This window comes from Trichoderma breve, chromosome 3 (genome assembly GCF_028502605.1).
Source record: "Trichoderma breve strain T069 chromosome 3, whole genome shotgun sequence".
NCBI classification, from domain to species: domain Eukaryota; kingdom Fungi; phylum Ascomycota; class Sordariomycetes; order Hypocreales; family Hypocreaceae; genus Trichoderma; species Trichoderma breve.
Genome location: NC_079234.1, coordinates 1,165,105 through 1,192,860, shown reverse-complemented (window position 1 = coordinate 1,192,860; position 27,756 = coordinate 1,165,105). Strand labels below are relative to the sequence as shown.

The window sequence follows — 27,756 nt, the reverse complement described above, 5'->3', positions numbered from 1 at the left end:
GGTACAAACACCACCCAAACGCTCAGCCGTCAGGCTGTATTCCAACGAGTGTCGATTCTTACATGTACTCTTTACACAGCAGTCACCTCTTCGAGATACCGTAACAAACAGTCGATTCTACACCGACGCCCCTCCCCCTCCCCCTCCCCTTATCGAAAATGGGGCATCTTCAAGTGATGTCGTGTCGCAGCAGGTGGCCGCATGAAGGCCCCCCTATGCTCGCACATGGAAGCGAAGCCTTTGCAGACGGAACTGACCGCCCCCCGGGAGCCACCGTGGAGAATTGACAATGACGGTGCAGTAGCTCGAGCGTAACGAGTAACGGATTGGGGGACTCGCCAGACCCTTGGTGCCTTGCCTTGCCTTGGCTCGACTCTCAACACCGCTTGTTTGTTTCTCGCTGCGCTGTGGTGCGGCAGAGGCGGGATGGCTTATGCTGGTGCTGATGTCGACGCCTGCTCGTACAAACTTACATTAGCACCGCTGTCGTGCATCGGGGAATGAATGATCCGTCGTCCAATAAAACAGCTTCAATAGCAAGCAGCCTTAGTCGAATCATACTAACAGAACCTAACCATAGCTGAGAGCTTCCACGTCTCCAGTCCACGTCCGTCTTTAAGCCGCCCAGAGGTTAGTAATAGCAGCAGCTAATGTAATTGATGCCTTCGGCCAAGCATACAGTAAGGGTCAACCAAGATATCAACATCCATTGAAAATATGGATCCGATCTGGTCCAACTGGCCACCTGCAGCAGATTCTTTCTTCCCGTTCCATACCACCTTCCAGACGACAATCATGTGTCCGCCAGGGGAGTCCCTTGGATCTATTTATGACAGATGACGATGGATGGCCTTCCGAGCCTGGTCGTATCGAATCGTAAGGTACGCGGGATATACGAATAGAGAGAAAATAGAAATAAATGAAAATTTAATTCTCCGAGCCATGGATTCTGACTACATGCCCCCTTACTGGTGGCGGGAGCTGAGGTAAGGGCTGCCAGATACGATCAATGCGCTCGCAGATTCAATGGAACTGGTGGGCTGACCAGCCGTGGCTTGAAAATCTTTTTTTCCTCTCTTTTTTCCAAGTCATGCCATTTTTATCTATCATTACAGATGTATGTTGCAAGCTACGTGCCAACAACCGGGTATGCAGCTTCATCTCGATTTTAGGTAATTAGCACCAGTGATAGGCATACTGGGCAAGGTACCTGGCAGCTGTCAATACACCAGGCACATCCGATGTCACTGCACTGCATGTGCGGGCTCTCCCGTTTGTCCGTGGCCTATTTTGGCAGGACTGGCGGTAGTTGGGAGGACTCGATCCCTCAGCCCGAAGCAATGGACGGACTGGGTAATAAACGGTTATTGACGGTCGTGCAGAGTACTTGAAGCAGACAACAGACAACGACGATACTGTAACCGTACAAAATTGTTGTTTTGGTATGCTGTCAACGTTGCTAATCCCTGCTACCATGTATAGACGCAGCGTAAAGGGGAGCCAGACGAGATGAGATGCGATGCAAGTTGCCGCTGCATTGGCTGATGGCCGGTGGATTGTGGCTCCAGCCATGACATGAGAAGTGGCATTGATCGAGATGTTTGCCCCCTAGTCCACATCTTATCTTGCCTAGGATCCATGGGATGGAGTGACGACTCAACCATGGAAGCGCAATTGAATCCATCAAGACTCAGCTCTGTGTCTTGAGCTTCAATCGATACGGACTTTGACAGTACGGGCTCCGTATAGCGTATTAGCCGCCTGGACCGCCGGCAAAGTCCAGGTGAGTGCCCCCCCTAACTCACCACGCCCAGCGCCCCCCTCGTCCACTAACAGCTCGATGAATCCCCCCTAGCCACCACCGCCGTTTGCCCAGAGTGGGGGCACCCGGACCCCGAAACCCGCCGTTTCTGGGTGAGCTCCGTTCACGCGACTGTGATGGGCATGAGCACGAGCATTGAAGCATGACCACGACGTCACATCGTCAAGAGAGGCTCTTTTTTTGTTAGGGAGAGGGGAGGACCCCCATCCCATCCCCTGGACGAAACTAAATAGTACGTTAGAGATTCAATTTACAGATGAAGAAAGAAAAAAAAAAACATATAAATGCCCACGTGCCGCAAATGCCCGGCCCAGACCCCCCAAGCTCTGCTCTGCTCCGGCTCTCGATGCTCCGTCCGACACATCCTCGGCTACAGCCATTTAACCTTAGCAGCTTCCGCGGGGCCGCAATCGCTCGCCACTTTTGAGTCAGAAGCGCCTCGACCTGCTTTAATCATCCCAATTTCTCATCTTACATGTGCCGATGACGAGACTGGTCTAAGCAGCTGAAGTTCAATCTTCTTTTTTTGAGCCCCTCAGCTTATCCTGTGCTGGTTCTGTTTCTCCCTTGCGCCGGGCCTTTGCACTGTCTTGTCTTGGTCTATTCGTTCTGTGTCCAATCCTCCGTAATTATCCTGCTTCGTTCGGCTTCCACTCTGCCTCCTCTCCGTCCTCCCGCCCGCGCTGCCTCGCCTTGAACCGCCATTGACCGCTGCGGGAGTGCGCAAACTCCTCCAATCTCGCCCCAAACCAATCCCGCCTCTACCTCTGCCCTTCCTGGGGGACGAGCGCCCATCATGTCATGGCGGGCGTCCGAGACCCTGATGGACACCATCCGGCACTACGCCAAGTTCCCAGCGACTGGCGTGAGCTTGCGCCAGATGGTGCAGTTTGGCGATAAGCCGTCCACAGGTGCGTTTGTGCTTGAATTGGCTGTTGCGCGCCAATTTGTGAAAGAAAGAAAACAAGAGGAGGAAAACACGAACAAGAAGCAACAAGAATATGGAACCAACAGCAAGCAAGTTTATGGCGAGAGACGCTGACATCATGGCCCCCTCTAGGAACCCTCTTCCGCGCCTCACAATTCCTGGCCGAGGAGCTGCCAATCCGCCTGGCGCACCGCGTCGAGGAGCTGGAGCTGCTGCCCGACGGCCTCAACGACATGCCCTCTGTGAAAAAGGTCAAGGACTGGTATGCCCAGTCCTTTGAGGTACGTCACAAGCCCATGACATGTCGAGCAAATGTTAGCTATCCATTGATGTCCCCAAACTAACCCCTCCCTCTCCCAACAGGAAATCACCCAGCTCCCTCGACCGCGCCTCGCCAAAGACATCAAGGAGCGCCTCATGAAGCCCGCCAAGTTTGGCAGCCGCGGCGGCTATGCGCAGCTCTCCGAGTCGACGCCGAACCCGTCCATCGACGAGGGCGAGGCCTCGGGCTGGGGTCGCCTGCACCTCAACGGCAACGGCCACAGCAACGGCAACGGATACAGCACATCATCAAACGGCCACGGCAAGGCCCGGTCCGTTGCGCGGAGATACTTTGCCACGGTCGACGACACGGGCGACTGGCCGCCCGAGCTGCAGCTCTACAACCAAAAGTTCGCCCAGTGCCTGCACAAGATCAAGCGGCGGCACGACAGCGTCGTCACCACCATGGCCCAGGGCATCCTCGAGTACAAGCGGCGGCGCCAGCGCATGCAAATCGACTCCAACATCCAGTCCTTCCTCGACCGCTTCTACATGTCGCGCATCGGCATCCGCATGCTCATCGGCCAGCACATTGCCCTGACCGACCAGAGCCACCACCGCGACCCGACCTACGTCGGCGTCATCTGCACAAAGACAAACGTCAAGGAGCTGGCCCAGGAGGCCATTGAAAACGCCCGCTTCGTCTGCGAGGACCACTACGGCCTGTTCGAGGCGCCCCGCATCCAGCTCGTCTGCAACCCCAACCTCGACTTCATGTACGTCCCCGGCCACCTGTCGCACATGCTCTTCGAGACGCTCAAGAACTCGCTGCGCGCCGTCGTCGAGACCCACGGCATGGACAAGCAGGAGTTCCCCGTCACAAAGGTCATTGTCGCCGAGGGCAAGGAGGACATCACCATCAAGATCTCTGACGAGGGCGGCGGCATCCCCCGCAGCGCCATCCCCTTGGTCTGGACATATATGTACACCACCGTCGACCGCACGCCCAACCTCGACCCGGACTTTGATAAGAGCGATTTCAAGGCCCCGATGGCCGGCTTCGGATATGGTCTGCCTATATCAAGATTGTACGCCCGCTACTTTGGCGGCGACTTGAAACTCATTAGCATGGAAGGGTACGTTTTCCTTTCTCTTGCACGGGGAATCCCAATCCCTCTCTCCCCCGTTGAAGCTCCCTTAATCCTCAAGTATTGTTCAGTACTAACCCTCATTTCCTCTCCAGCTACGGCACCGACGTCTACCTCCACCTCAACCGCCTCTCCTCCTCCTCAGAACCCCTCCAATAGCAATTAAGCACCGCCCACGCTAGAACCCCTGCCTCGGCCCTCAGCATCCGCAGCAAGCTCAAGAGCAACAGCAAGCGCGAGGTCACTGAGCGCCGGCAGGTCGGGGACGCAGAGGCGGTGGTGAATGCGCCTCCGAGCAGCTTCCTCCACAAGGACGACAAGCAGCTGTAAGAAAAAGAAAGAAAAGGGCGATAAGGAGCTGTAAGAAAGAAGAAAAAACAGGAATACATACAAACAACACACAAAAAAAGGAGCATAACCTTATTTTACAAGGCATTGTAGAATCTACAAAGCATACCACCAGCAACCACACAAGGTTACAACAACCGGCCTCTCTCAAGCTATGAGAGAAACCATCTCACGAATCATCATGTTTATTATATTGGATATGACAGGACAACATCAAAAACAATGTTAGGATTTTCACGGAGGACTTATATCTTTAACCACATCAAAGGGGCTTCTTTTCAGTGGAAGGAGAGCCTTAAGAAGTGCTTCAAACACAGAGGAACAGGCGGAAAAAGGAGACGTGTTTTGATGTACAAGTGTAAAGTACAATTTGGGATGCTTGCAACAGCATAAGTAGGTCGTCGGGTGTTGGCGATTAAGGAACGGGACTGGGATGCATTTTTACAACATCCACCAAGCACAGGCTTTTACAGCCTCCGTTTGGATGCTGGGAGTGGAAACGAAATGTATATCATCCACATCATCAATTTTTAGACTAAATCTGAAAACCATTGCGAACATCTCTCTCCCCGGCGTGGCGTGTCCCCGATATGGGGGCTCATAGCTAAACTGAAATGAACAAAATGCAAGAATCAAAAGCAAAAGACGTCTTCCTCGGGGTCAATATCCACGCGCCTACACTAGTAATCCTCGCCATCTTCATCGTCCGGCTCACAGCACTTGGTCGTGTCGTGTTGCACCGGGCGATGATTCACAGGGCCGGGATCTCGAGCCGCAACATGGTGGTTTGTGCCGACCTGGCGCAACTCCTGCTGGGACATGCGTACCTAGGACATGGTCAGTTGACAGATTGGATATGATGTGATAGTGCAAAATGACATACAACTTTTGGCCATTTGCCTCTGGCCTGGCTTGGCGGGTTTGGCAAACTGTCTTCTTCTTCATCCGCCTCCGAGGTTCCCATGGCCGAGCTTTCCGTGGCCGATCTGAAGCCTCGATGTTGCATTCCATTTGGATCCCAGGCATTAAAGGACACTCGGCGCGCTTGCTTCTCGAATCGTGCTTCCCTCGCTGTTGTAGCTGTCGAGATACTGCTTGGGTTTCCACCGAATTCGCTACTGGCGGCGTCGGACGGAGCGTCCATGGAGAGGCCTTGCTGTACCAGAGGCCTGAGATGAGGAGGGAGGTGTTGTACAAACGAGGACTTGTTGGAAGCACTCCGTCCATCGGTGGAAGTGGCCAGAGAGTGTCTATCTTGGCCAATGGAGCCACGCAGATGGGGAGGGAGTGCCCGGCTCGACGATGCCTCGGAGGCAGAGTACTCGGAAGGAGCACTTCCGTCCATAATGGACGCTACTTCGCCATCTTCCAAGCCAAGCGATGAATATCCAGTGACAGGAGCCTAGTGTGTATGTTATTATACGCGACCATTATATGGGCTAAACAGTTACGTACCTGGGGATAGGCATCATCAGAGAAGAAATCAGTGCTGTCGATGAATCTAGCGGGCCACGCTTCTCCACGCTCCTCTTCAATCGAGATGTGGCCAGTCTCAAGAGGAGCGGGTACAACCTCTGGCTCCTGGGTTTCGACCCAAGCGGTGCATCTCTTGCAGCTCTTTAGACAGGTCAGCCAACTTCTATGCAATGTATCGTTGGGATGAGAGGACGCCAACATACAATACTACCACTTCTCTTGGTATTGCCGCTAAACTCAGACAAAGGCTTAACAAGGCCGCACAACTCGCACGTCATCTCTGTGCGCTGGCCAGCTGAGTGCTCTCGGCAAGTCATTCCCGAGTTGGCTGCATTGATGCGAGATCGGCCAGTCTGGCTGCTTAGAGCGAGGCGTTGTTGGTTTTTGGAAAACTCCTCGAGAGGCTTCCATTCTCCGCCGACTTTGCATCGAAATCTAGTGACATGGGTCAATTCAATTGATACAAGGCGATGGAGAAAGGCACGGGAGTTGGATTGCGTATTCGTACCTCGTTGGAAAGCTCGCCCTAGAACACATCAGTCAACCTTTACACCTCCAATATGAGTGAGCAAGAAGGAGAGAGGTGTGGAGGCTCAAATAAAGAGTTGTATCAAAAGGACCAAAAACTTCCAAGGAGATGGGTTGGAAACGAGTTGGCAGGTAACTCACAAATTGAAGTTGGGGTTTTCCCTTCTGTTGGCCATGGTTCGCGAGTGACTCTCTTGATTTTCACTATGAAGGGAAGGAAACGATGAAGTAGTGCAGAGTTCAGAATAAAGTTCGTACGAAGAAGAGAAAAGGGAGTGTGCAGAGGTTGGAAGAAGAAAGAGGAGGAGGAGGCGGAGGTGGAAGAGGAGAGTGTACTTTATAGGCGCTGCTTTGATTCACAGCAAGAGCCAAAGTCGGCCACAATCGTTCTTTCTATCTCTCCTCGCTGTGCCTTGTGACCAAAAAGCCGTCAAATTCAGGCATCAAGATTTGCAAACGGCAGCTGGCATATCTGAATAACGAGTCTGCTATTGTTATATCAACGGCTGGTTGCAGCTGGCTCAGCGCAATGAATCAATGTGCCAATATCCGAGGTGAGGAAGATGCACATGACATCTAATTGTTGCGTCACATTCCATCTGAAGTTGCAGCAGTTCCCAGGTGAATTAATGCTGGCAGAGTTAAGACTTGTGGTGCAACTATATTCGCGAGTGAATGCATCAGAGAGATACCGTAAGCTACATTCACCAAAGGGCAGGTTGATCACACTGGAGACAAACGGCCAAGTGCCGAAACGTTGATTCTTGGCTCTCCGTGTCTTTGTATGACCAAAATATTGAGGTAGATATCGACGGTCTTTGAACATACACCACCACCCCAATATCACCGCTATAGGTTTACACCTTGTAACTATAGGAGAAACCTCACATCTACCAACTGGAAGCTACGAGTATCTAGGAGTTGTGCATGCTGCGTAATATTTAATTTAATATTTTTCTTTACCGCAAAAGAGCCTTCAACAAGCTTCCTCGAAAGTAAATCCACTCGATATTTTAGTAGTCTATACATGCCATTTGCATTGGCGTCTTGAAGTATGAGTGGTGATGATCTACCCTACAACTGGAGCGCCGATGCGGATGATGTCACCGAGGATTGTTTCAAAACTTCAGTCATTAATGGCAATCCGCATAATTCATACGGACTCCGCCAAACCGTGTCCCGTTTATGCAAACATTTTCATCATAATGCCGCATATTCTTCTGACCATGGGCTTGTTTCATCAAAAGCCAATGCGCTGGGTTCCTCTCCAAGCATGTGAATGCCCACAAGAAACAACAGACACTCTCTACCCAACCACAAGGTTGAAAAGCACCAGACACCAATACTCGTAATTTACTGCAACAGTCGACAAGGTCGTGTTTAACCGCTGCCCATGTCCCGAATACCGAGATTGATACACACGTGCGGGTGCGATAGACTTGCTGCTGCTACCTTGTAATTAACAGGTACAGGCATGTTCGGGGCTCGCCTGAAATGGGCTTCTCCATCGTCTAAAGTGCTCGCATCTGATACGAGATGAGTGGCTATCCGTCACGCTCAACGCGAAAGCGCCTACAATGTAAAACCCATGGAATCGGCCTATCAACGGGTGAGACTGAGACCAGAGCTGCCGACCTTTTGCATAGTCCAATGTTCAGGCCACAAGACACCAGATCTACGACAAAAAAAAGACGCCGGAGCCAGATAGGGGCATCGGAACAACACCTGGTAGTATCAAGACCGATGTCAACGGTATTTCAGTGGCAGGGCTCATGTCCCGTCCCATGTCGGCAGGCCATCCCGGAGTCTCAACAAAGAGGCCACTCCACTAAAAAGGATTGATCAAATGGATTCCCGCGCTCTCGATGCTAGGCTTCCAGCTACGTATCTGCTTCATTGCCACGCTGACCTGGCTGTACAAGGCCCAATGGCGATTTGGCTGGCACGTTCAACGCAGAGCGGCGCCCGACGGCTGTCAAACGGGCCACTGCTTCTGACGAATGACTCGATGAGGTCTGTTTTACCTGTCAAAGAAGCTGCTGGTGCTGGTTATACATGTACAAGTAGTACTCCATACTGCAGGTACCATCATGGATAGCTTCGATCGGGAGAAGCAAGATAGGGGGGCGAGCAAGTCTAGCCTTGCCGTAGCTGTCATTGCTCACGTCTTGTTCTGTCTGTCTGCCTTTCGAAGCTCCTGATCCCGCTCCTATAAATCCCCACTCCACCAACATTAAGAGAAGGGAAAAATCGCCACCATCTCAGGCACAACAGGATGGATGACAAGTCAGTGTCCCTAAGCAACGCCACAGCGGAAGGGCCTAGGCAGGCACACCACGCACGAATGTGCAATGCAATGCTCAAGCTCCCCAGGTACGAGTACACATCTGAAGCACCTTGTGCAACGGTGGGATGGCCTTTGATATTGTCAGTTTGGGACGCTTCCCCCCAGGCCCCCCCCGATGACATGCAGCTCAGACATGCGGCGGGATGATTCCCCGGGGGTGTCTCTCGCACGGGTCACTTCGCGCTTGTTCCGTCTCACAAGAGAAGAAACACGAGGGGCTCTTGTGAAAATTTTCTCTCTTGCTTTTCTTCTTTTACTTTAAGCCGCGGGGAGGAGAATAAAAAGCAAAGAAGATCCAATTCTGTCAGGGGGTTGCTGCCGGAACCGCGGTCTATTGGAATAGTGGAGGAAAATGAGAGACATCGGAGTTGCAGCCGCTGCAGCCCTGATGCAAGGGGAGAAGCAGGCCCTGGCCACTGGATACAATACCGGCCATGCGGAACTACTGGCACAAGGATGGAGACTCTCTTGCAGCTGGGCTGGAGTGAAGGCGAGTCTGTGCTTGGTGCTAGCAGCCGTTTCAATAGTTGGGATGATACCTATTTTGATCCATCCCATCCCATCTCGTCTAAGGCAATAATTCATTGCGATGAATGGGTTTGAGGTGAAGGTAGAGGTACATGTAGTTATGATATTGGGTGGTGGCGCAACAAATGATCGTGCCTCTCATTATTGGATATGAAATCCATACCAAATCAGTCACCAACTAACTGAAAGACTTCATCTTGAACAGGCAGTCCGGTTCTGGCCGAGCACAATGTAACCGGAATCCTGCCCGGAGCATTCCCGTAAGCATCCAACTGAATACTGGTACATGGCCAAAGCCTTCTCGCTCTCTGTCTCTCGTCAGCCCATAAACGGTGCAGGCACATGTTTGCAGAAGTGAGACACGGCCTTTTCGATAAAGGCCCTCGGCCCCTTGGCGCTTGTACCTGGAAATGCTCCGATTCAAGTCGTTCCAGCTCACAGCAGAATGGCCAACGGCGTGTCACCGGTGACACCACGCGTTCATGGCTGGATGTGACATGAATCGCCTCGTAGCCGCCACACTTTTTTTTTTCTATTCCTCATTCTCTCTCTCCTTTGTGCGCCTGTCTGTGTGTGTCCCTGCATTACGGGCAAGCCTTGAACTCTCTAAAAGCAGGCCAGTGCGTTGATAGACTCAAGCAACGTGCAGTAGCAGCCTTCCTCAGGCTTTTCTAGACCGCGAGGCTGCAGATCTGGAGGACGGCTACCAAGGCACACTACATGCCATCGGCCCCTCTCTCGGATGACATTCTCCTTTTCGGAGGTGCAAGTTTTTTTTATTTATATGTGTTTTTTTTTTATGTGCGCAGCTCGTACCCGTATTAGGAGTGAAGGCATCATGGCTTACAGTAGAATGGGCCAAGATGAGAGCTTTGCGTCTCGGCCCCCAATACCAAGTACTGTACAGGCATCTCACGCCGCCAATCCCGAGCAGCAGGAGGCGAAGATGTGAAAAGGGTGCTCCAGTAAAATCCATGAGGGCGTACTTGTCAAGATACCTGTTCCGCGGCAGTGAGCCGTCATGATCCGGAGACATAGCACGAGTAGCTCTTCCGGCGCATCCATGCTGGAGGGCTCCAACGAGTTTTTCGAGTGATTCTTGAGCTCATTCATTTGGTGGCGTTGTGAGATGTAAAGCAGCACTCACATTGTTCAAGCGCTGACAAAGACTTTCCAGGTTCTTAATCTCAGCATGCAAAGCATGACAAGGCATGACAAGGCAAGGCATCGCCGTGAAGCACTCGCGCCGCTGGAAATATAAGGAGCTTTGTTGGGGCCGGGTCAAAATCACCAATCTCGCTCTGTAAAATGGCGGCAATCAGAAGTACCGACCGGACCAGCGCTGCTGAGAAATTCGCACATGCACGAGTACAAGCGCACAAGTATACGATCGTAGGCTCGGACGCGTTAAGGTACTTTGGAAGGGCCGTTTGGCAGGTACTTGCGCCGGAATTGAAACATGGCAGAATTTCCCATTGTAACGGGCTAGTCCTGGATCGGCTAGGCGTTTGTTGGATTTGCTTCTTGTAGCGGACTAGCCGCAGTGGGGGCCCCTCTCGGCGTTCCAGCAACGTCGCGTGTGAGTGCTTCGCTTATGCAGCAGGTGGGAAGAGAATGAAGAGAACCTGAAATGACTGGATTGGATTGTATCTCGAGTTGTGGTGTGCATTGTTGTTACGACACGGTAGTCGTAAATTGTACTCGGTACTTTGCATCAAACGTGAATCTTGCATTGACTTGCTGACAGCCCACGTTTTGTATTGACGCGACAAGTACTCTTTGCACGGCTCTGCTTGTCACTGGCTCCGGCGCTCCGTATTCCAGCCGCAAGACACCAGACAATTCGACCACCTAAAGACCCCGGCAGCTCTGACTGGCCCGTGGATCCCCCAAGCGACCCTGGCGCTGGGCACAATATTATCGAATAGGAGCGTAGCAAAATGTGCCCCGGGGCGCCGGTGTGCTGTGCTGGCACCAGGCCTGCTGCCCTGTCTGGGCCCTCATCTGCAGAAGATGGGCATATCGTGGAAGTACTAGCGCTGCGATTTCTGGTACAGTTGATACTTGTACTCCGTACTTTTTTACAAGCATTAACAATGTTTTTCTCCGATACTCCTCCAGCACCGCGTATATGATAAATTCTGGTAAGCAAGGTGGAAAATTTTTTCACAGTGAAACACGCGGAGGAGTACCGAGTACAAGGTAAGCCGTAGATGTGTCGAGTTGAGCGAGTATAGGAGTGGAGGGCTTGCACGTGTTGGCGCTTTGGTACATTGGGCTGATATCAGTGCAAGGTTGATATGGACGGTAATGCCCAAAGCACGTAGCTAGGTTAAATTCAAGTAGGAATAGCACTGTAGAGCAGCTCTGTGCCGTCTGGTGCTATCAAATATCATCCAAGATACGGTTACTGTTATTCATACCTTATTTACCGAATGGCCAGGTCTCTCATTGGCAGCAGATATGCCCGTGGCCACAGGTGAAATGGAGCTGCCTGGTCGCCTGACGGGAGATCCCTTGCAACTCTCGCAGAAGCGAAAAAAGAACAAAATAGCCCCCCTCTAAAAAAGAAGAAATCATTTAAAAAGTGGCCTCTGGAAATTTCTGCTTGTTTCCCCTTCTCTCTCCGACCCTTGTCCGCCACGCAAATTGCCCAATTTGAGCGTGACAAAAGGAAGTTCTGCGATAGATTCCAGGCCCCACTTGATAAATTAAAGAGACGGAGGTCCCTTTTTTTTCTCTTCCATTGACCCAGCACCAAGTGCGGCATAGCGCCGGGTCCTGGTAACTTCTGCATTTTGGAACTTGTAACTTTCAGCAGACGAGCTGGGAGCGCGGTACTTGTGCCCGCCGGTACCGCTACCTTGAACGTGGCTGCGGAATACGGGGTGGCGTGTGGTAGCACTGCGGCGCGGGCTTAGTACCTGACGCGGGTGGTTGGGCGAAAGGCCACATGTATGGGGTACCGCGCGAGCTACCAGGAGCTACTGCACCGCGACCGTGAAAAGTGCGGTCAAGTAGCGGCCGCGGGAGCTGTGGGAGCTGTGCGCACAAGTCACTGAGCCTGCAACGGCGCGTACCGGCAACTTGTGACGACTCGGGCGGGTGGCTTTTGATGGGCGTCCTTCAATGGGCAAGCATAAACCGTCTTGTGCTCGTTTTTTATTCCTCATGTACCACCTCCTGTGCCGCGCCCCCCTTCGAGTCAATCAATCAATCAATCAAATCACAGCAGAAATTCTGGCGGCCAGAAAGTCGCCCATTCATGCGAACGGCGGCGGCGGAGCTGATCCCTGCCTGGTGACTGCAGTGCCTTGTCGAGCCCATGGCATGACGGACGGGCCTTGGGGTCACCCCATCGCCCATAGCAGAGTAGCACCAGACGCTTTTCTCTGCTTTGGACCTAGACCACTCGCTCGCTTTGTTGTTATTTTGCAGGGCCATTCACTGAATGGGAATGACAGTACTTGCTTGACAAGTACAGGTGTGTTGCGTTGTATTACGGGTGCCAACCTGCTGAGCTGAGGTTGAGCTGGATGGATTCAACGATGCGCGTTTGTGCGCGACGGTTGAACAGCTGAATTCAATGCAACCGACCAATACTACTAGTAGCTCGTTTATGATACAAGTCACAAAAAAAGGAAAGAAAAAAAAAAAATAACGGGAAAAGAAAAGCAAAAAAAAAAAAGAAAGAAAGAAACAAATGCACGGACCGTGAACATGCGTGCAGTACACACCAGATTCACACTCACACAGCAGTGCGTGCAAGTCGACAGACAAGACGTCCAGCCCCCTGTTGGCACCCTGTTTCTGCCGCTGCTCATTCTTTGGCTCGTCTGCGACACGCGCCTTTTCAACCCCGGCTAAACACCAAATGGTCTGGAAATGCACTGGGCTGGCTGGCTGACTGCCGCGCTTCTGCCCAGGCCTGCTGCTTGTCGACTGGTTCTGGTTCTCGTTCTGGTACAGTGCTGGTTACCCACGGCCTGCGACTGGCCCAAATATTGCACCGTTCGACGACGCTCAATCAATCGTCCAACCTCGACCGCCTCCCCGCGAGAGAGAAGAGAGAAAAAAAAAAAAAGGAACCCTGTCATTCTGTTCACGCTCCACTGCTCTGCTTTGGTCGTCTCTCTCCGTCGTCAACTCGCAGGTCATTCATTTCATCTCACCAACCGCATCATCATCTCTCGCCCCAAATTGCTCTTAGCCACTCTCACCTGCTACAGTACCTACACTACGGTCCTCTCTACTCTTACTTAGCACTCATCTCATCTTCACATCCCATCAAATCTCATCTCTTCCATTTCGTATTTGCCAAGCCGAAGCGGGCTCCTCCCACTCAATCCAGACAGGCCCAACTAATACTAATTTAGCGGTCCGGGTCCCAGGATCCCTCCGCGATCAGCTGGGTCTAGCCACTGTTGGGAGTCCTGTAGTGCCAGAAAGTACCTACGAGTACTGGACCAACCCCCCCTGGGCCGTTGACATTTTGAGAGCTCCCCTTTTTCATAACCTCCAAGCCTATCCACTTTGAAATCAATCCTCACTTCAGTCACTCCTTACACTGACCTCCTTTCGGCCTTTTCTCCTCCATCTTTTTTGGATTTTCACGATCTCGATTCTTCTCATCCGTCTGTGTAAGCGACCCGCTCCATCAACCTCAACCTCACCAAAACCAACCCTCCTGCCCGACGACAAACTGCAGCAACCTCAAGCTCTCTTCTCCCCCTTTGCCCTACCTGAATGCCACGATAAACGATCAGCAGCTCTGCGACAGAGCTCATCTCTTGCGGGCCAATAGGTGTTGTTCTTTTTTGCCTGTCGATTTTCTTTTCTTTCTTTTGCTTTTCTGTTTAAAGCATTCGACTGGCCTCCCTCATCTCCGTCCAATTCTTGGACCGTTATTGAAGCTGCCTTTGCAACTTCATTGATAGCGCCAGCGCCAGCACTCTCAGCCGTCAACCATACACCATGACGGCCACAACAGAAATGACGCTGCGGCAACAGCCTCACGGCAACATGGCGCTCGAAGACCGCTTCGAGGTCGTCAAGGAGATCGGAGACGGAAGCTTCGGTAGCGTTGTCCTGGCTCGAACTCGAACAGCGGGTGCCGCCGTCGCCCGTCGAGGCACTCTTGTAAGACAGCTCAGCATACCAACCTCGGCCTGGATCCCCATTGCTAACGCATCCTATCTAGGTGGCCATCAAGTCGATGAAGAAGACGTTCGAGTCTCTGGCGCCCTGCCTGGAGCTCCGAGAAGTCGTCTTCCTGCGAACCCTGCCGCCTCACCCTCATCTCGTCCCCGCTCTCGACATCTTCCTAGATCCCTTCACCAAGAAGCTACACATCGCCATGGAGTACATGGAGGGCAACCTGTACCAGCTGATGAAGGCCAGGGACCACAAGTACCTCGACAACGCAAGTGTCAAGAGCATCTTGTTCCAGATCATGCAGGGTCTTGAGCACATCCACTCCCACAACTTCTTCCACCGCGACATCAAGCCCGAGAACATTCTCGTTTCCACCTCGGCCCACCAGGACACCTCAAACTCCTTCCGACGATACTCTGCCCTGGTTACACCGCCATCGACCCCTCCCACCTACACCGTCAAGCTGGCCGACTTTGGTCTCGCCCGTGAGACTCACTCCAAGCTGCCCTACACCACCTATGTGTCCACCAGGTGGTACCGCGCGCCCGAGGTGCTTCTGCGCGCCGGTGAGTACTCGGCTCCTGTCGACATCTGGGCCGTCGGCGCCATGGCCGTCGAGATTGCCACACTCAAGCCCCTCTTCCCCGGTGGAAACGAGGTCGACCAGGTGTGGAGAGTATGCGAGATCATGGGCAGCCCCGGAAACTGGTACAACAAGGCCGGTGCTCGCGTGGGAGGCGGCGAGTGGCGCGAGGGCACTAGATTGGCCTCCAAGCTGGGCTTCTCCTTTCCCAAGATGGCTCCTCACGCAATGGACACCATCCTGCAATCCCCCCAGTGGCCGCCTGCTCTGAGCCACTTTGTCACCTGGTGCCTGATGTGGGATCCCAAGAACCGTCCTACGTCCACTCAGTCTCTGAACCACGAATACTTTGCAGACGCTACGGACCCGTCGAGGCCCAAGTCGTCTGCCTCCAAGATCTTGGGTCGCAAGCAGTCAGACATTAGCCGCCACTCCAAGGAGGGCCTGGCCCCCTCAAACTCCGTCTCCAAGCAGTCGTGGTTCCGCAAGTCTCTCATCGGCCGCAGCGACATTCCCGAAACCATTGTCGTGGCCCCTGCTCAGCCCTCGCCTGTCCAGACCTCCAGCACCGTTGACGTTTCCACCACCAAGCAGCAGCCCAAGGCCAAGCGGAGTACGTGGGCCAACGGCCTCTCTGGCGTTGCGCCGATGCCGATTCTGCCCTCCATCAAGCCCATTTCTCCCCTGTCTGACGCTGTGACGGCGCGTGCCAACAGCAACGCCGACAGCCAGGACAAGAGCAAGAAGTTGGGCCGACAGCTCTCCGTCAACTCCAGCAGCAACAACTATACCGAGATGCACCGTGCCCAGGCCGAGCGTGCTCTTAACGGACAGACGGGCCTTGCGTCCCCTCCCAGCGCCCACAAGGAGAGCTTCTTCTCTCACCTTCGGAAGCGTGCCAGGCGCTTCTCCGGCCGCCACCAAACCCCCGTTTCGCCAGCGTACGACGATATGGAGGCACAGGTCGGATGCGGACCCTGGAACAGCAACCGGTCTTCCATGATTGTCGACCAGCAAGTGGGCCCCATTCCCAAGGCCGAGTACGAGTCTCTGGATAAGACTCTCAGCGATGTTCAAGGTTCTGAGCCACGCGCTCCCGTGCCTCAATCGCATCAACTTGCCGCGGCCGGGAAGCTCAAGCGTCACCACTCGCTGCCCTACCAGCAGCCCCGATCCGTCGACAACCTGATTGGCGCCGCCAGAAACGGTCCCGTCTCGAGCCGTACCCGACGTGCCCAGGCAGTGCAGGGTGTTCAGCAGTACGAGGCACCGGCCGAAGAAGACGAGCTGCTCGATGAGGTCCTCACCTCGACGCAAAAGGCCATGAAGCGCCTAGAGGGAAACGCCCAGTCGCTGCGACAGTCGGCGAGCAACCTGGGCCTGTCGACTTCGCAGCCGTACCCTAGCCCGTCACCGTCTGCCAACAGCAACCAGCTGCTCTACGCCGACGGCGCTGAAGCTCTGGCGCCCAAGCCCCTGGATCTCAGCAAGAAGACGGCCAACCAGTACAAGTGGCCCACCCCGCCATACGAGGGTGGTGAATGGAGCGCCTCGGCCTCTGCCAGCATCTGGGCCGCCGGAAACCGTATCTAAAGGAGAAAAGGAGACGTCATTAATATTTTCCTCGGTGGAGTCTCTTTTGTCCTTCCCCCCCCCCTTCTCTCGGACATGTCACTGTTGAGTGGTGAGGCAAAAAAGTTGTTTTTTGTTTATTAATATGGCGTGTACTATTTTTTTTTCTTCGCATGATAAATGGTGTTTTGGTGTTGGTTTGCGGCACATATTTCCTCGCTCCTTGAATCATGAGTCGCCGGGTCGACCATCATATCATTATTTTTTCGACATTTTATTTTTTTCACATCTTCTTTCGATTGGGGTATAAAAACTCGTTTTGGTTTATTCTGCGTATCTCGGCTGGCACAAACACACACACATACTACTACTACTTATTACTACTACCACAAAGAGCGTACCGTACCATATATCACCCTCGAGGGGCCTTCGACATACAAAAATCGAGACCAGAGCTCGAGGCAGCCTTTTGATTTACTTTTTTGGATTTCGATTCGCTTTTTCGCTTCGTTTTCTTCAATATTGAACATTTTGAGCAACTCATCTCATGGCACACCGAAATACCCCGTATAGACCGAAAATAAGAAGGGCGAGCATTGGCCCTCGCCTTGCTTGAAGCAAAATATACCTCACATAGTACACCAACTTTTTTTTTCCTTTGTTAAACAATTTTGTTTCCTTTATACCAAGAAGCTGAAGAGGAGGAATAAGAAGAAGCAGAAGAAGGAGACGGAGATTTGGGACGGAGTCGAGGCGTTTTTCTTTCTTGTCGTGGTTGGATATTTTACGGTCGTTTTTTCGATACTTTTACTTGCACAATCAATAGTAGTCGTCTGCCCAGAGACAGAATTTGTGAGGGCGCATGGAGACAGGAGTTTTTTTATGTATCTGTCTGTGTTCTTTTGTGTTAAAACACCCCTCACAATTTGTAAAAAGCAATGAAGCATAATTTATTCTTTTTTTATATTATATATCTCCTTTTTCTTCCTTTTCTTTTATTCAATACTCTCTCTGTCCTTATTGCATGATTTAAATCGTTGACCGGATATAAGAGCACTGAGTAGGACAAGAGCACCACCACTATATGCAAGAATCACGCTCGGCTTACACTGTACATTTTCGTGGCTGTATCTTGCTGCCTGAACGGTCCAAGGCTGCTCCCAGTTTTTTACCAGTACTCCGTACCATTACCGTATCTTACATATCAAACAGTTCGTCGTGTGCACTTGTAGGGATTGCGAAGTGGGACTGCTTGTGCATATTGAGGGGCGCGGCGATGCATGTTCTTGCATGGCGAGAGTAAGCGGTAGCCAGATGCATCTCTTGTGTCCGTCTGACTTGATTTTTCTCTCTTGATACTAAGCGTTATTCGTAGGATCCCTTTTTTTTTTTTTTTTTTTGATAAGGAGCGTAGGAATGCGGATTTGTTTAGATAGATGCCTGGGAGTTTGCGGGTTTACTCTACCTATCTGGCTACCTGACTTTCAATGTTGTTGTTGCCTGGCTTACGAGAACGAGATTGAAAGGGGAGAGGGGGGCGGTTTGTATAAGCAGCGGAGCGATGGGCATTTTGGGCGCAAGGCAGAGCGAGATGGTGTGTACCGGTAACGGTATTGGCGGTGTTACGAGTACCTTTGGGGGGGGATCCGCAGCGAAATCTGGCAGCCTTATGGGAACCCTGGCTGGGGGTGTGCTGTGCCACGTCGTCTCTTTTCTCTTCTTTATCATTTTTAATTATGATTATTTCTTCTTTGGGGTTGGGAGGATATCATTGATCTGTCAGGCCATTGGAGTCCGGCAACGATGATGGGGCAGGTAACTGTAGCTGTACAAGGGATAAGGTTGGGTACATGCATCACCTTTGCGATTGCGGTGTACAAGTACGTACTCCATCACGCAGCGTGTAACTCCGTAGCAGTGCACCAGAAGAATGGGAGAAAACCGGGGACCTGTCAGAATGAGGCTCTGGGGAAAAGCTGCCACGAGTTGAGCGTCTACGTAAGCAAGACAGTCACGTGCCAGCGCTAGACCCCAGACGGAAGAGAAACGAGGCGATACCTGCGGAAAACCTGCGGGAACAAGGTCCAGCTGAGGCAGCCTTGAGAGAGCCAAACCAGGGGAGAAAAAAAACAAGTGCAAGCCATCATCAGGCAACAGAATAATTTTAGACGAACGGGGCATTTTTTATTTTTATTTTATTTTTTGATTCTTACCTGAGTCTGTGACAGGTTGGCCTTTTATTTATTTTTTATTCATTTTTTCATTTATATCAATTCTCTTTTTTCCTCATTGAAGAAAGAGGGGGGTTCTATATGGATATTTATATCTGGTGACGAGTTGCCGTGCCTGGAGAGCGCTTTTCTGCTTGTGCGGGTCTGTCTTTTGCTTGAACAAGCAGCAGCGAAGAAAGGCATCAAGTGGACGACGATCAAAAGGGACTGCGATTCTCTTGTTCTGAACGGCTTGTTTGTGCATCGAGACTCGTTTGCTGTGGCATCTACGTGGCATCTGGAGCAATTTTACAAGAGGGGCGATTTGCCTCATCTGCTTGTCGGCGACTCCCGAGACCCCCATCTGGTTTTGGCGACTCCCGAGGTCCTCACCCGCGAATAGCATCATCCATCCCCCATACTGCATCTCGTCATTTGTACGGCCCGCCACGAAAGGAGGAAGGGCGGGAGAAGAGAGGGGTGTAGCACGGTTCCGGGCCCCTCAGGCATGAGCCCTGGTGAGCTCACCGAGAGCTGAAGAACAACACCAGGCGAGACTCCATCACCAACAAGACAAACAGACCGCTCGTCACTGCATGACCGCTAGAACCCATCGCCGAGATTTCACGTAATTGAGGGCGCTGTGAGTCGCGCTTTTGTTGGAGAAGATGCAGAACCTTGCGCTGCCGGTGCGCACGAGCGCCAGTCGGCGCAACCAGGAGAGCAGGAGTTACTTTACGAGCTACACGCCGCCGAGCTCCACGGAGGCTATCAATGGGCCAGTGAGGGAGCCGGTGAGGGAGCAGCCGCCGATGACTGACCGGTTGATTGTGGGAGTGGATTTTGGCACGACGTTTTCAGGGTGAGTGAGTGACTTGGTGAGAGATGACATGAGATGAGGATGAGGATGAGTTGGGATGAGATGAGACGAGATGAGATGAGACAAGATTCTTCACAGATCTTCAGCTAATGTCATTTCAGCGTCGCCGCAGTATATACATCAACGCCTGACGACGTCGAAATCATCAAGACGTGGCCAGGCGGCAACGGCATCACCTCAGACAAGGTGCCTACCGAGATTACATACAGCTTCCCTCCCGACGCCTCGCCCGGCGCTGAGCCCACGGTAAAATGGGGTTTCCAGTTCAAGCCAGACGAGTCAAGGCTCCGGTGTATCAAGCTGTTTCTTGATCGCGCCCAAAAGCTGCCCTTTTACGTTAGTCCTCTCGACACGGCAGCACAGCTTAAGAAGTTTAACAAGAACGTCGTCGATGCCGTCAGCGATTACCTCACCCAGATCTACAAGCACACCATGGACACTCTGACACGGCGCTACGGAGAATCCTTCATGGCCTCGACAAAGGTCGAGTTCGTCCTGACGTGCCCGGCGGTTTGGAGCGACACAGCAAAGAATACGACGCTGCAGGCGGCTGAGCGGGCGGGCATGGGCAGCCGTTCCGAGATTCAGATGATTAGCGAGCCTGAAGCGGCGGCTGTATACACGCTCAAGGCGATTCAGCCCAATCACTTGAACATTGGGGACAACTTTATCGTGTGCGACGCAGGAGGCGGCACAGTGGAGTGAGTTTTACATCTACTGCCTTGACATGTGAGACAGAGCTGACAGAAATCTAGCCTAATTGCCTATAAAATCATATCTCTAAAACCCCTGAGAGTCGAAGAGTCTGCCGTGGGAACAGGTGGGCTGTGTGGAAGTGCCTTTTTAAACTACAGGTTCGAGGAGCATGTTCGGACGAGGTTGGGCCAGGCCCGCTTCGACGAGATGAAGTCGAAAAAGGGCAAGACATGGCAGATGGGCTTGCGGTACTTTGAAGAGTTTGTCAAGCGCAATTTCAACGAGGACGAGCATCAGGAGATTAATGTTCCGTATGTTGCTTGCCTGTTACTTATACCCAGCGGTTGGACCGTTCTCTTTGCTGACTTTTGTTAGTTTTCCCGGTCTCCCAGATGACGAGGAGGCAGGGCTGGACTCGGGATTCATGGTCATGAGCGCAGAGCAGATCAAGGACATCTTTGAGCCCGTCGTCAAGGAAGTCTGCGATTTGGTCCAAGGCCAGGTCGAAGGACTCCGTGCCAAGGGCGGCATCGTCTCAGGCATCGTGCTGGTCGGAGGATTCGGCCAGAGCGACTATCTATACCGGCGTCTCAAGTCGCACTTTTCGAGCGCGGCGCCGCCTCCGTATAGTGAGAGACCGACGCATGCGAACGCGAGCGTGTCGCAAGACGGCGGATCGATCGAGGTGATGCAGCCGGTCTATGCGTGGACAGCGGTGGTGCGCGGCGCGGTGCTTCGGGGACTGGAGGGCAACATGGTGATTTCGAGAAAATCGAGGATGCACTACGGGACGTCGTTTGCGACGGTGTATGACGAGGAGAAGCACTCTGTTAGTGAACGGTACTGGTCGCCGCTATGGGAGCGGTGGATGGTGTCTGATCGGATGCAGTGGCACATTGCCAAGGTAAGGGTTTCCTTTCTCTCTGCGTCTCTCTCTCTTATTGTCTCTTTTATATCTTTGTTCGATTCCATGACTGACTGCCAAACAGGGCGAGGCGCTTTCTCCTCTATCGCCCATTGCCTTCCACTACACCCGCAACTTCCGGCCGGGCCAGTCGCTCATCGTGACGGACGACCTGATTGCGTGCGATGCGGACGAGCCGCCGGCGGCGCACACGCGCGACCTGATCAACGTGTGCACGCTGACGACGGATCTGAATGCCGTGCCGAGGAGCCTGTTTACGCGGTTGACGACGACCAGGGGGGTGGAATTCGACAACCTGGACTTTACGCTGGAGATGATTGTGGACAGTGCGGGGTTGGGCTTTGAGCTCAAGGTTGACGGGGTGCGGTATGGGCGGGTGGAAGCCGAGTTTCACTGAGAGAGGGCACTGAACAGAAGGACACTGAAGAGAAGGGAGAGAGGGAGAGAGACGGGGGAAAGGATTGAGGCTGGTCTGATGTCTGGTGATATAAGCGCTATTGGCCAGATTATACATACATGGTCGTCTGTATTATAATTATTATACAAGGTGGTTACCAATGCCTCTGTTTCTTAACCATTTACAATACCTATCCTACTAAGGTTATATACTCCCCCTAGTACCTATATACTATGAGTTATATTACCCAAACTCCGATCATTTGGAGCCGATCCCAAACAGGGCTGCAGACGGGCCAAGAAACTGTCGATACGAGAAGTACGATGCAGCAAATAGGCGGATGCTGCCAATTTTTAGCCCCGAGTCCAGCAAGGTCTAGGCGGCTGACATAAGAGTCGGGCAGCCTGTACTTGTATGCAAATGCACTGTACTGTACTGTACATACATGTATGGAGCACTGCACTACAGCATGCTGCTTGTACAGTCCATACATGTACCATGCATGCTCAACTTAGTAGCCACTCTCCCTATCGCCCGGCCTGAACTCTCCCGAACCATTAATCCTCGACTTTGTCAGTTGAGTGTCGTGACAACTCAAGCCCATTCATCAAGCCGGACATTCAGGAACATTGCAAAGTCTCGTATAATTGCCCGGATCACAATCGCCCTCGCCCGTCCTGTCGTTGCCATGAGCCAGACGCAGAAGCGCTGCTGGAACTGTCGCCGTAGGGAGAGCCCGCCACTCTCATAAGCACTCACTGCTATACTCACTATATCAACTGATCCATGGCTAACTGCCAACTGCAGAGCAAAAGATTGCCTGCGACAAGACGCTGCCGCACTGCCGGAACTGCGTCAAAAAGGGCCGCCAGTGTCTTGGATATGGCCTGAAGCTGTCGTGGCCGCGCAAGGGCGACCAGAGACGGTCAGCGTCGTTGCAAAAAGAGCATTTCATCATCCCTATCCGGACAAAGGACCCCATCTTTATCAATGCCACGAGCGACGACGTCAAGGGGTCTCAGGATGACAGTATGTGAATGAGTTTTCAAGCTCGATTTTATGTCTCGAGTGTGTCTTTGCTCTGGTGGCTGACCGACTGACTTAATCTTCTTTCACTTATCAGCCCTGGCCCGCTATGACGAAACCTCCTTTGGCGAGGTTTGGTTGACGCGGCAGCCCAACTTTAACATGGCAAGGCTGGATCCTTTCCTTGCTTCACATTGTAAGGCTGCTCAATTGGAATGTCGTTGTGTTGCTGTGCTGACAAGAGATGTGCTGCAGCCTTCAGCCCAGTTGCCCGGCTGGTCTCATCCAGTCAGAGTTGCGATGAACTCTACGGGTTGCTCGTCAGAATGTCATTTCAAGACGACAGCTTGCCGTCGCTGGCGTCAAGGTATGCCATCAGTGCGCTGTCATATCAACATCTAGCCATGGACAAGACGGCCGTTATGCATCAGACGAGAGCGATCCGAGCGCTCCAGTCCGCCATTGAGACGGCGGTTCCCTCGGAGTGTATGCAATTGATGGCGGCGAGTATGCTTCTAAACATTTACGAGGTTTGTAACGGCTACATAAGGAGTTTCCCCCCTTGAATTTACGACTTCAGGCAGAGTTGCTAACGGGTAGCAGACGCTCAACTTTGACACTTCGGATCTCAGCTGGTCCATCTTCTTCTGCGGCACAAAACGAATTGCCAACTATGTCACCAAAACCGACGACACGTATTTTGGGGACGAGGCACTCATCATTGACTGGGTCTTTTATCACGACGTCATGTACAAGTTTAGTATTCGGCATTGGATCGAAAAGAACAAGGACCAGATCATGTTGGCGTCGCAGAGAAAGGTTCTCTCCAAGGCCGTATTTTCGCCAGAGAGACAGACGGTAAGTTTTTTTCTCCCCCTCTTTTTACCTTCTCCAAAACAGTCAGGACAGGGCGACTGAGAGTGAGAGTGAAACTCATATTAACTGATCTGCTGTTAGATTGTTCCCATCCTTGGCTGCTCCTTGGAACTGCTTGACCTGCTTTGCCAAGCCATAGATGCAGTTTACGAGCCCGGTGACCCTGATTACCAATCCGAGGCACACCTCAAGCTGGTCCGATCACTGGAGATCCGCTTAAAATATCTGCAGCAGCGGCAGTCCACAGTAGCGCCGCTAGATGGGCCCGAGATGAGGCAGGAGGCCATCGTTGCCGAGCTGTACCGCCTTGCCGCCATCATCTATCTCCTGCGCATGGCCAAGGGTGAGCCCGATAACTCTAAGAGCGTTCTTCCCGTGGTCGACCAGGCGTACGAGCTGCTCGACCAGCTGGTATACTGCGAGCGACCCTGGCCCCTGTTTGTCATTGCGCTCGAGGCCCGTTCCGAGGAGCACCGCATGCGCATGCTGAGGGTGCTGGAGAAGTCGCTGGAGCGTCGACCGCTGGGGCCCATGAGGCTGGTCAACAAGATGATACCCGATGCCTGGACGCAGCAGGATCTGCGCGAGTCGTCAATAGATCCCTTTACGCTCTACGGCATGATTATCAGCAGGCACCGGGTGCCGCCGTGCTTTACATAAAAACCCGGATTGCAACAATCTAGAGTATCTGGTGTTTTATCTTTTTAAGGAGCTTTTATAAGGTATGCTATGCTTCAATCTAATTACAAAGAGATTATAGGGACGTTTCCCATTTTTTCCCATTCTAGTTCCTCAATCTATCTCGTGCCGTCTATGTCAAATCATAAATAGGGAATCATGTAAAAGGGAGGCAGGAGGGGAGTTTGAAGGCAACCCAAGAGGGCAATACAACAATGAAAAAAAGGAAAAAAAAGAAAAGAAAAACCAGAAAACGTCATGCTAAAAAATAGATATCATTTACACGATCCTCATAACAGCCAGAATTTTTATCATTGCTCTCTCGAACTTTTAAGCGCCGCCGGTAACAATCTCACCAAACAGCTTCTCTCGCTTCATGCCAAGGGCACTGAGCATGTGGACGCCGCCTCCCACACAGACCAAGATGAACGCCTTTTGCATGGCCTTTGTGATAGCCAGAATGGCCTGATCCCGGAGCTGTCCTGTAATCTCCTCAAAGATAGTGCTCTGGGCTCCGGCAATGGCGTTTTGGATGTCGGAGGCGGTGAAGTTTGTGTTTGCCAGGACCGCGGTCAGGTTCTTGGTGGCCTCGGACTGGAAGATTTGGCCGGCAATGACGAGGCAAAGGACGGTGCCGCCGATCTGAGAGACGTTTTGCATGGCGAGAGCGCCACCCTGTTGTGCGGGCTCGACTTTGAGGGAGGCCACGGCATATCCGATCTGGAGGGTCAGGCCAGCTCCCACGGCTGTGAGGACTGTGAAGCCGTAGATGTAGCTGGTCGGGGTCGTGGGGTCGAGGTAGGCTGTGAGGAGGGCGCTGCCGAGGGTGATGAAGAAGCCGGCGACGAGGAAGATGGGCATGTAGTATCGGATTCTGGAGAGGAGGTGGCCGGCAGCCATGTTGAAGCTGACCGTCAGGACGACAAAGGGCAGCAGACGGACGGCGGCGGAGATGGCCGAGTCGCCGTGGACGAACTGGAAGTAGATGGGGATGAAGTAGACGACGACGAAGAGCGCGGAGATGTTGGAGGCGGTGGCGATGAAGAGCAGGACCTGGGAGCGCGATCGCAGCAGGTGGATGGGGAACGAGCGGTCCTCGGGCGTCGTGAAGATGGAATACGTCTGCTGGATGGCGTACAGGATGATGATGACGCCGAAAGCGACAATCATGCCGATGGTGCGGCCGTCGTTCCAGGGCCACTGGCCGCCGGCCATGGTGAAGGCCATGCAGAAGGTGACCCATGTGCCGGCCCCTAGAAGCAGTCCGAGGAAGTCAATCTTCATCACACGATCCCGAACAGACAAACCGACGACGGGGTGGATGTCTGGCAGGCCGAAGACGTAGATGGGCGCAAAGACTCCGCCGATGATGAGGTTGATGTAAAAGGCCCATCGCCAGGTTGCGCTCGACTCGACGAAAGCGCCGCCAATGACGGGACCCAGGACTGCGCCGATACCCCAGCAGAAACCCGTACCGGAGATGTACGTGGCTCGCTCCCTGGGCGTCGTCAGGGCAGTGAAGTAGTTGAGACAACCCATGAAGACGCCACAACCTCCAGAACCAGCAATAACTCTTCCGACGATGAGGGCCGTCATGGTTGGTGCCGCACCACAAACCGCCGAACCGACGCTGAAGAGGATCACGGCGGCGGCGTACACCCACTTCATGTTGAAGTTGCCATAGAGCACGCCATAGAGCAGGATGCAGGAGACGGAGCCGAGGGGGAAACCGGCGCCGATCCAGGCGAGCTGCTCGACGTGCCCGAAAGCCTCGACGACGGAGCCCTGGACGTCGGCGGCGATGGTGGTGTCGAGGCCGTAGACGAAGGTGGTGACGTAGAGGGCGACGCAGACGAGGATCCAGCGGAAGCCGGAGACCTGGCGGCCCTCTTGTTCGTTGGGAGGGGAGCTGGGTGTCGAGGGGGGAGCTTCTTCGTCGGAGGAGAGGGGGAGGGTTTCTTTTTCGATGGAGGGGGTTTCGGTGTCGGAAGGGGGGAAGGCTGTTTGGACCGTCATTGTGGCGGTGGTGTGTAAGAGTTGTCGATATTGATGCTGTTGATGGTGATGCTGTTGATATATAAGGTAGTGTTTGACTAGAATCGAGTCAGGAGAGAAGAGATTTGTATATATCTATCTATAGTTGATTATATATAGATATCTATACAAGATCCAAGTCGAAGCAGACTTGCTCCCAACCAAAGCGTCGATACAGCAATGGAAACCAAACCACCAAACCCCATCAGCAGCAACGTTCTCCTTTATAAAACGATAAGCCAACATGACCATGCAAGAGCAACAGAAAGCTACATGTATGGGCCCGGCCTTTGGTTTCTAAGCCCGTCGCCAATTTGTCAGCTCCCCCCAGCCAAGCCAACCACTATAGCCGTTCAGCCCATTCCAAATTCTAGCAATGCGAGATACAGAGAGAGAGAAGAGAAAAAAAAATTGCATCAGCACCGGCTTTGTTTAAGCATATCTGCCATCGCGGCACGACGATACCGAGCCCCGCCGCCGTAGCACTTGGGTGAGATTGGTGCTATGTGTCCAATCAGGAGCTGGAGCGGGCGCATCCACGTTGGGGCGGTGGGTAAGTTGTTGCGAGAGGGCTAGACTTGAAGGGGTAGTGGGTGGTGTAAGAGGGATAGCAAATAGTTGCCCTGTTGCTATTGATGATGATGGGAGTCAGGGGGGAGGGAACTAACTGACGAGAAGCTCCTTTTTGCGAAGGGGGGTTTTGGTATATATGAAGAGGGAGGGGGTTACAGTATTACTTGATTCTGGTTTGTTTGGATCTCTTTTTGCGCGGCAGGGCTGAGATCTGAGATTTTCTATTGGTTTTGCTTCATAGATACCACTCTTGGTCTTCTCTCGGTCTCTTGTTCTCTTACTTGCCCCCATGTGTTTGATTCTCACTCTTTTGTTTTAATTGATTTTATTTTATCTATCATTATTTAATTACTTGCTCAATACTTGCTCTTCTCCTCTGCCTAGCTTACAATGGATCTCGTTTTCCGTAACAATCCATCTATATCCATCTCCTCGGCCTTAAACGACGCCTCCAGTGGCCATAGCACCGAAAAAATCCCCTACAATCGGCGCTCGGCTCCACCCGTTTTTCGGCGTCAAGCAGCTTCTGCACGCTCCCCACGCGGGCTTATCGCCATTAGCCGGCGAATCCTTTGCCAGGGTCTTTTATTTTTTGTTGACGCATGTGCCGTGCCATATTTTTGCGTATTTGTAGAACTACCCCGGAGATGCTTTTTTTTGTTTTCTTTTTTTTTATTCCTGCTACCTAAGTAAATACTGTATGTTGCTAGAGAACCAGACTGCTGTGCCGCTGTGGAGAAGAGGCAGTTCTTTTGGAACCATAGTC

The 27,756-nt window shown here is 52.6% G+C and overlaps 6 protein-coding genes across 6 annotated transcripts; 4 read left to right on the top strand and 2 right to left on the bottom strand.

Moving 5' to 3' along the window:
- Positions 1 to 2,618: 2,618 nt before the first annotated feature.
- T069G_04786 (mitochondrial branched-chain alpha-ketoacid dehydrogenase kinase domain-containing protein) lies at positions 2,619 to 4,489 on the top strand (the record flags this gene model as incomplete). The annotated part of the gene is made up of 4 exons (XM_056171996.1): positions 2,619 to 2,733; positions 2,883 to 3,031; positions 3,114 to 4,147; positions 4,342 to 4,489. The coding sequence occupies 4 exons, from the start codon at positions 2,619 to 2,621 to the stop codon at positions 4,487 to 4,489; spliced, it is 1,446 nt and encodes a 481-aa protein (XP_056028854.1).
- Positions 4,490 to 5,187: 698 nt separating this feature from the next.
- On the bottom strand, positions 5,188 to 6,687 carry T069G_04785 (stc1 domain-containing protein; the record flags this gene model as incomplete). Its single annotated transcript, XM_056171995.1, has 5 exons — positions 5,188 to 5,334; positions 5,391 to 5,909; positions 5,963 to 6,124; positions 6,187 to 6,418; positions 6,653 to 6,687. The coding sequence occupies 5 exons, from the start codon at positions 6,685 to 6,687 to the stop codon at positions 5,188 to 5,190; spliced, it is 1,095 nt and encodes a 364-aa protein (XP_056028853.1).
- Positions 6,688 to 14,360: 7,673 nt separating this feature from the next.
- On the top strand, positions 14,361 to 16,716 carry T069G_04784 (protein kinase domain-containing protein; the record flags this gene model as incomplete). Its single annotated transcript, XM_056171994.1, has 2 exons — positions 14,361 to 14,525; positions 14,587 to 16,716. 2 exons carry the CDS (start codon positions 14,361 to 14,363, stop codon positions 16,714 to 16,716), a joined length of 2,295 nt encoding a protein of 764 aa, XP_056028852.1.
- A 2,857-nt stretch (positions 16,717 to 19,573) lies between these two features.
- Positions 19,574 to 21,803, top strand: T069G_04783 (hsp70 protein domain-containing protein; the record flags this gene model as incomplete). The annotated part of the gene is made up of 8 exons (XM_056171993.1): positions 19,574 to 19,767; positions 19,887 to 20,087; positions 20,127 to 20,486; positions 20,541 to 20,588; positions 20,640 to 20,792; positions 20,857 to 21,089; positions 21,150 to 21,385; positions 21,471 to 21,803. 8 exons carry the CDS (start codon positions 19,574 to 19,576, stop codon positions 21,801 to 21,803), a joined length of 1,758 nt encoding a protein of 585 aa, XP_056028851.1.
- Positions 21,804 to 22,491: 688 nt separating this feature from the next.
- T069G_04782 (fungal specific transcription factor domain-containing protein) lies at positions 22,492 to 24,365 on the top strand (the record flags this gene model as incomplete). The annotated part of the gene is made up of 6 exons (XM_056171992.1): positions 22,492 to 22,528; positions 22,611 to 22,832; positions 22,927 to 23,025; positions 23,085 to 23,359; positions 23,430 to 23,687; positions 23,787 to 24,365. The coding sequence occupies 6 exons, from the start codon at positions 22,492 to 22,494 to the stop codon at positions 24,363 to 24,365; spliced, it is 1,470 nt and encodes a 489-aa protein (XP_056028850.1).
- A 348-nt stretch (positions 24,366 to 24,713) lies between these two features.
- Positions 24,714 to 25,553, bottom strand: T069G_04781 (major facilitator superfamily domain-containing protein; the record flags this gene model as incomplete). Its single annotated transcript, XM_056171991.1, has 1 exon — positions 24,714 to 25,553. One exon carries the CDS (start codon positions 25,551 to 25,553, stop codon positions 24,714 to 24,716), a length of 840 nt encoding a protein of 279 aa, XP_056028849.1.
- Between the last annotated feature and the right edge of the window lie 2,203 nt (positions 25,554 to 27,756).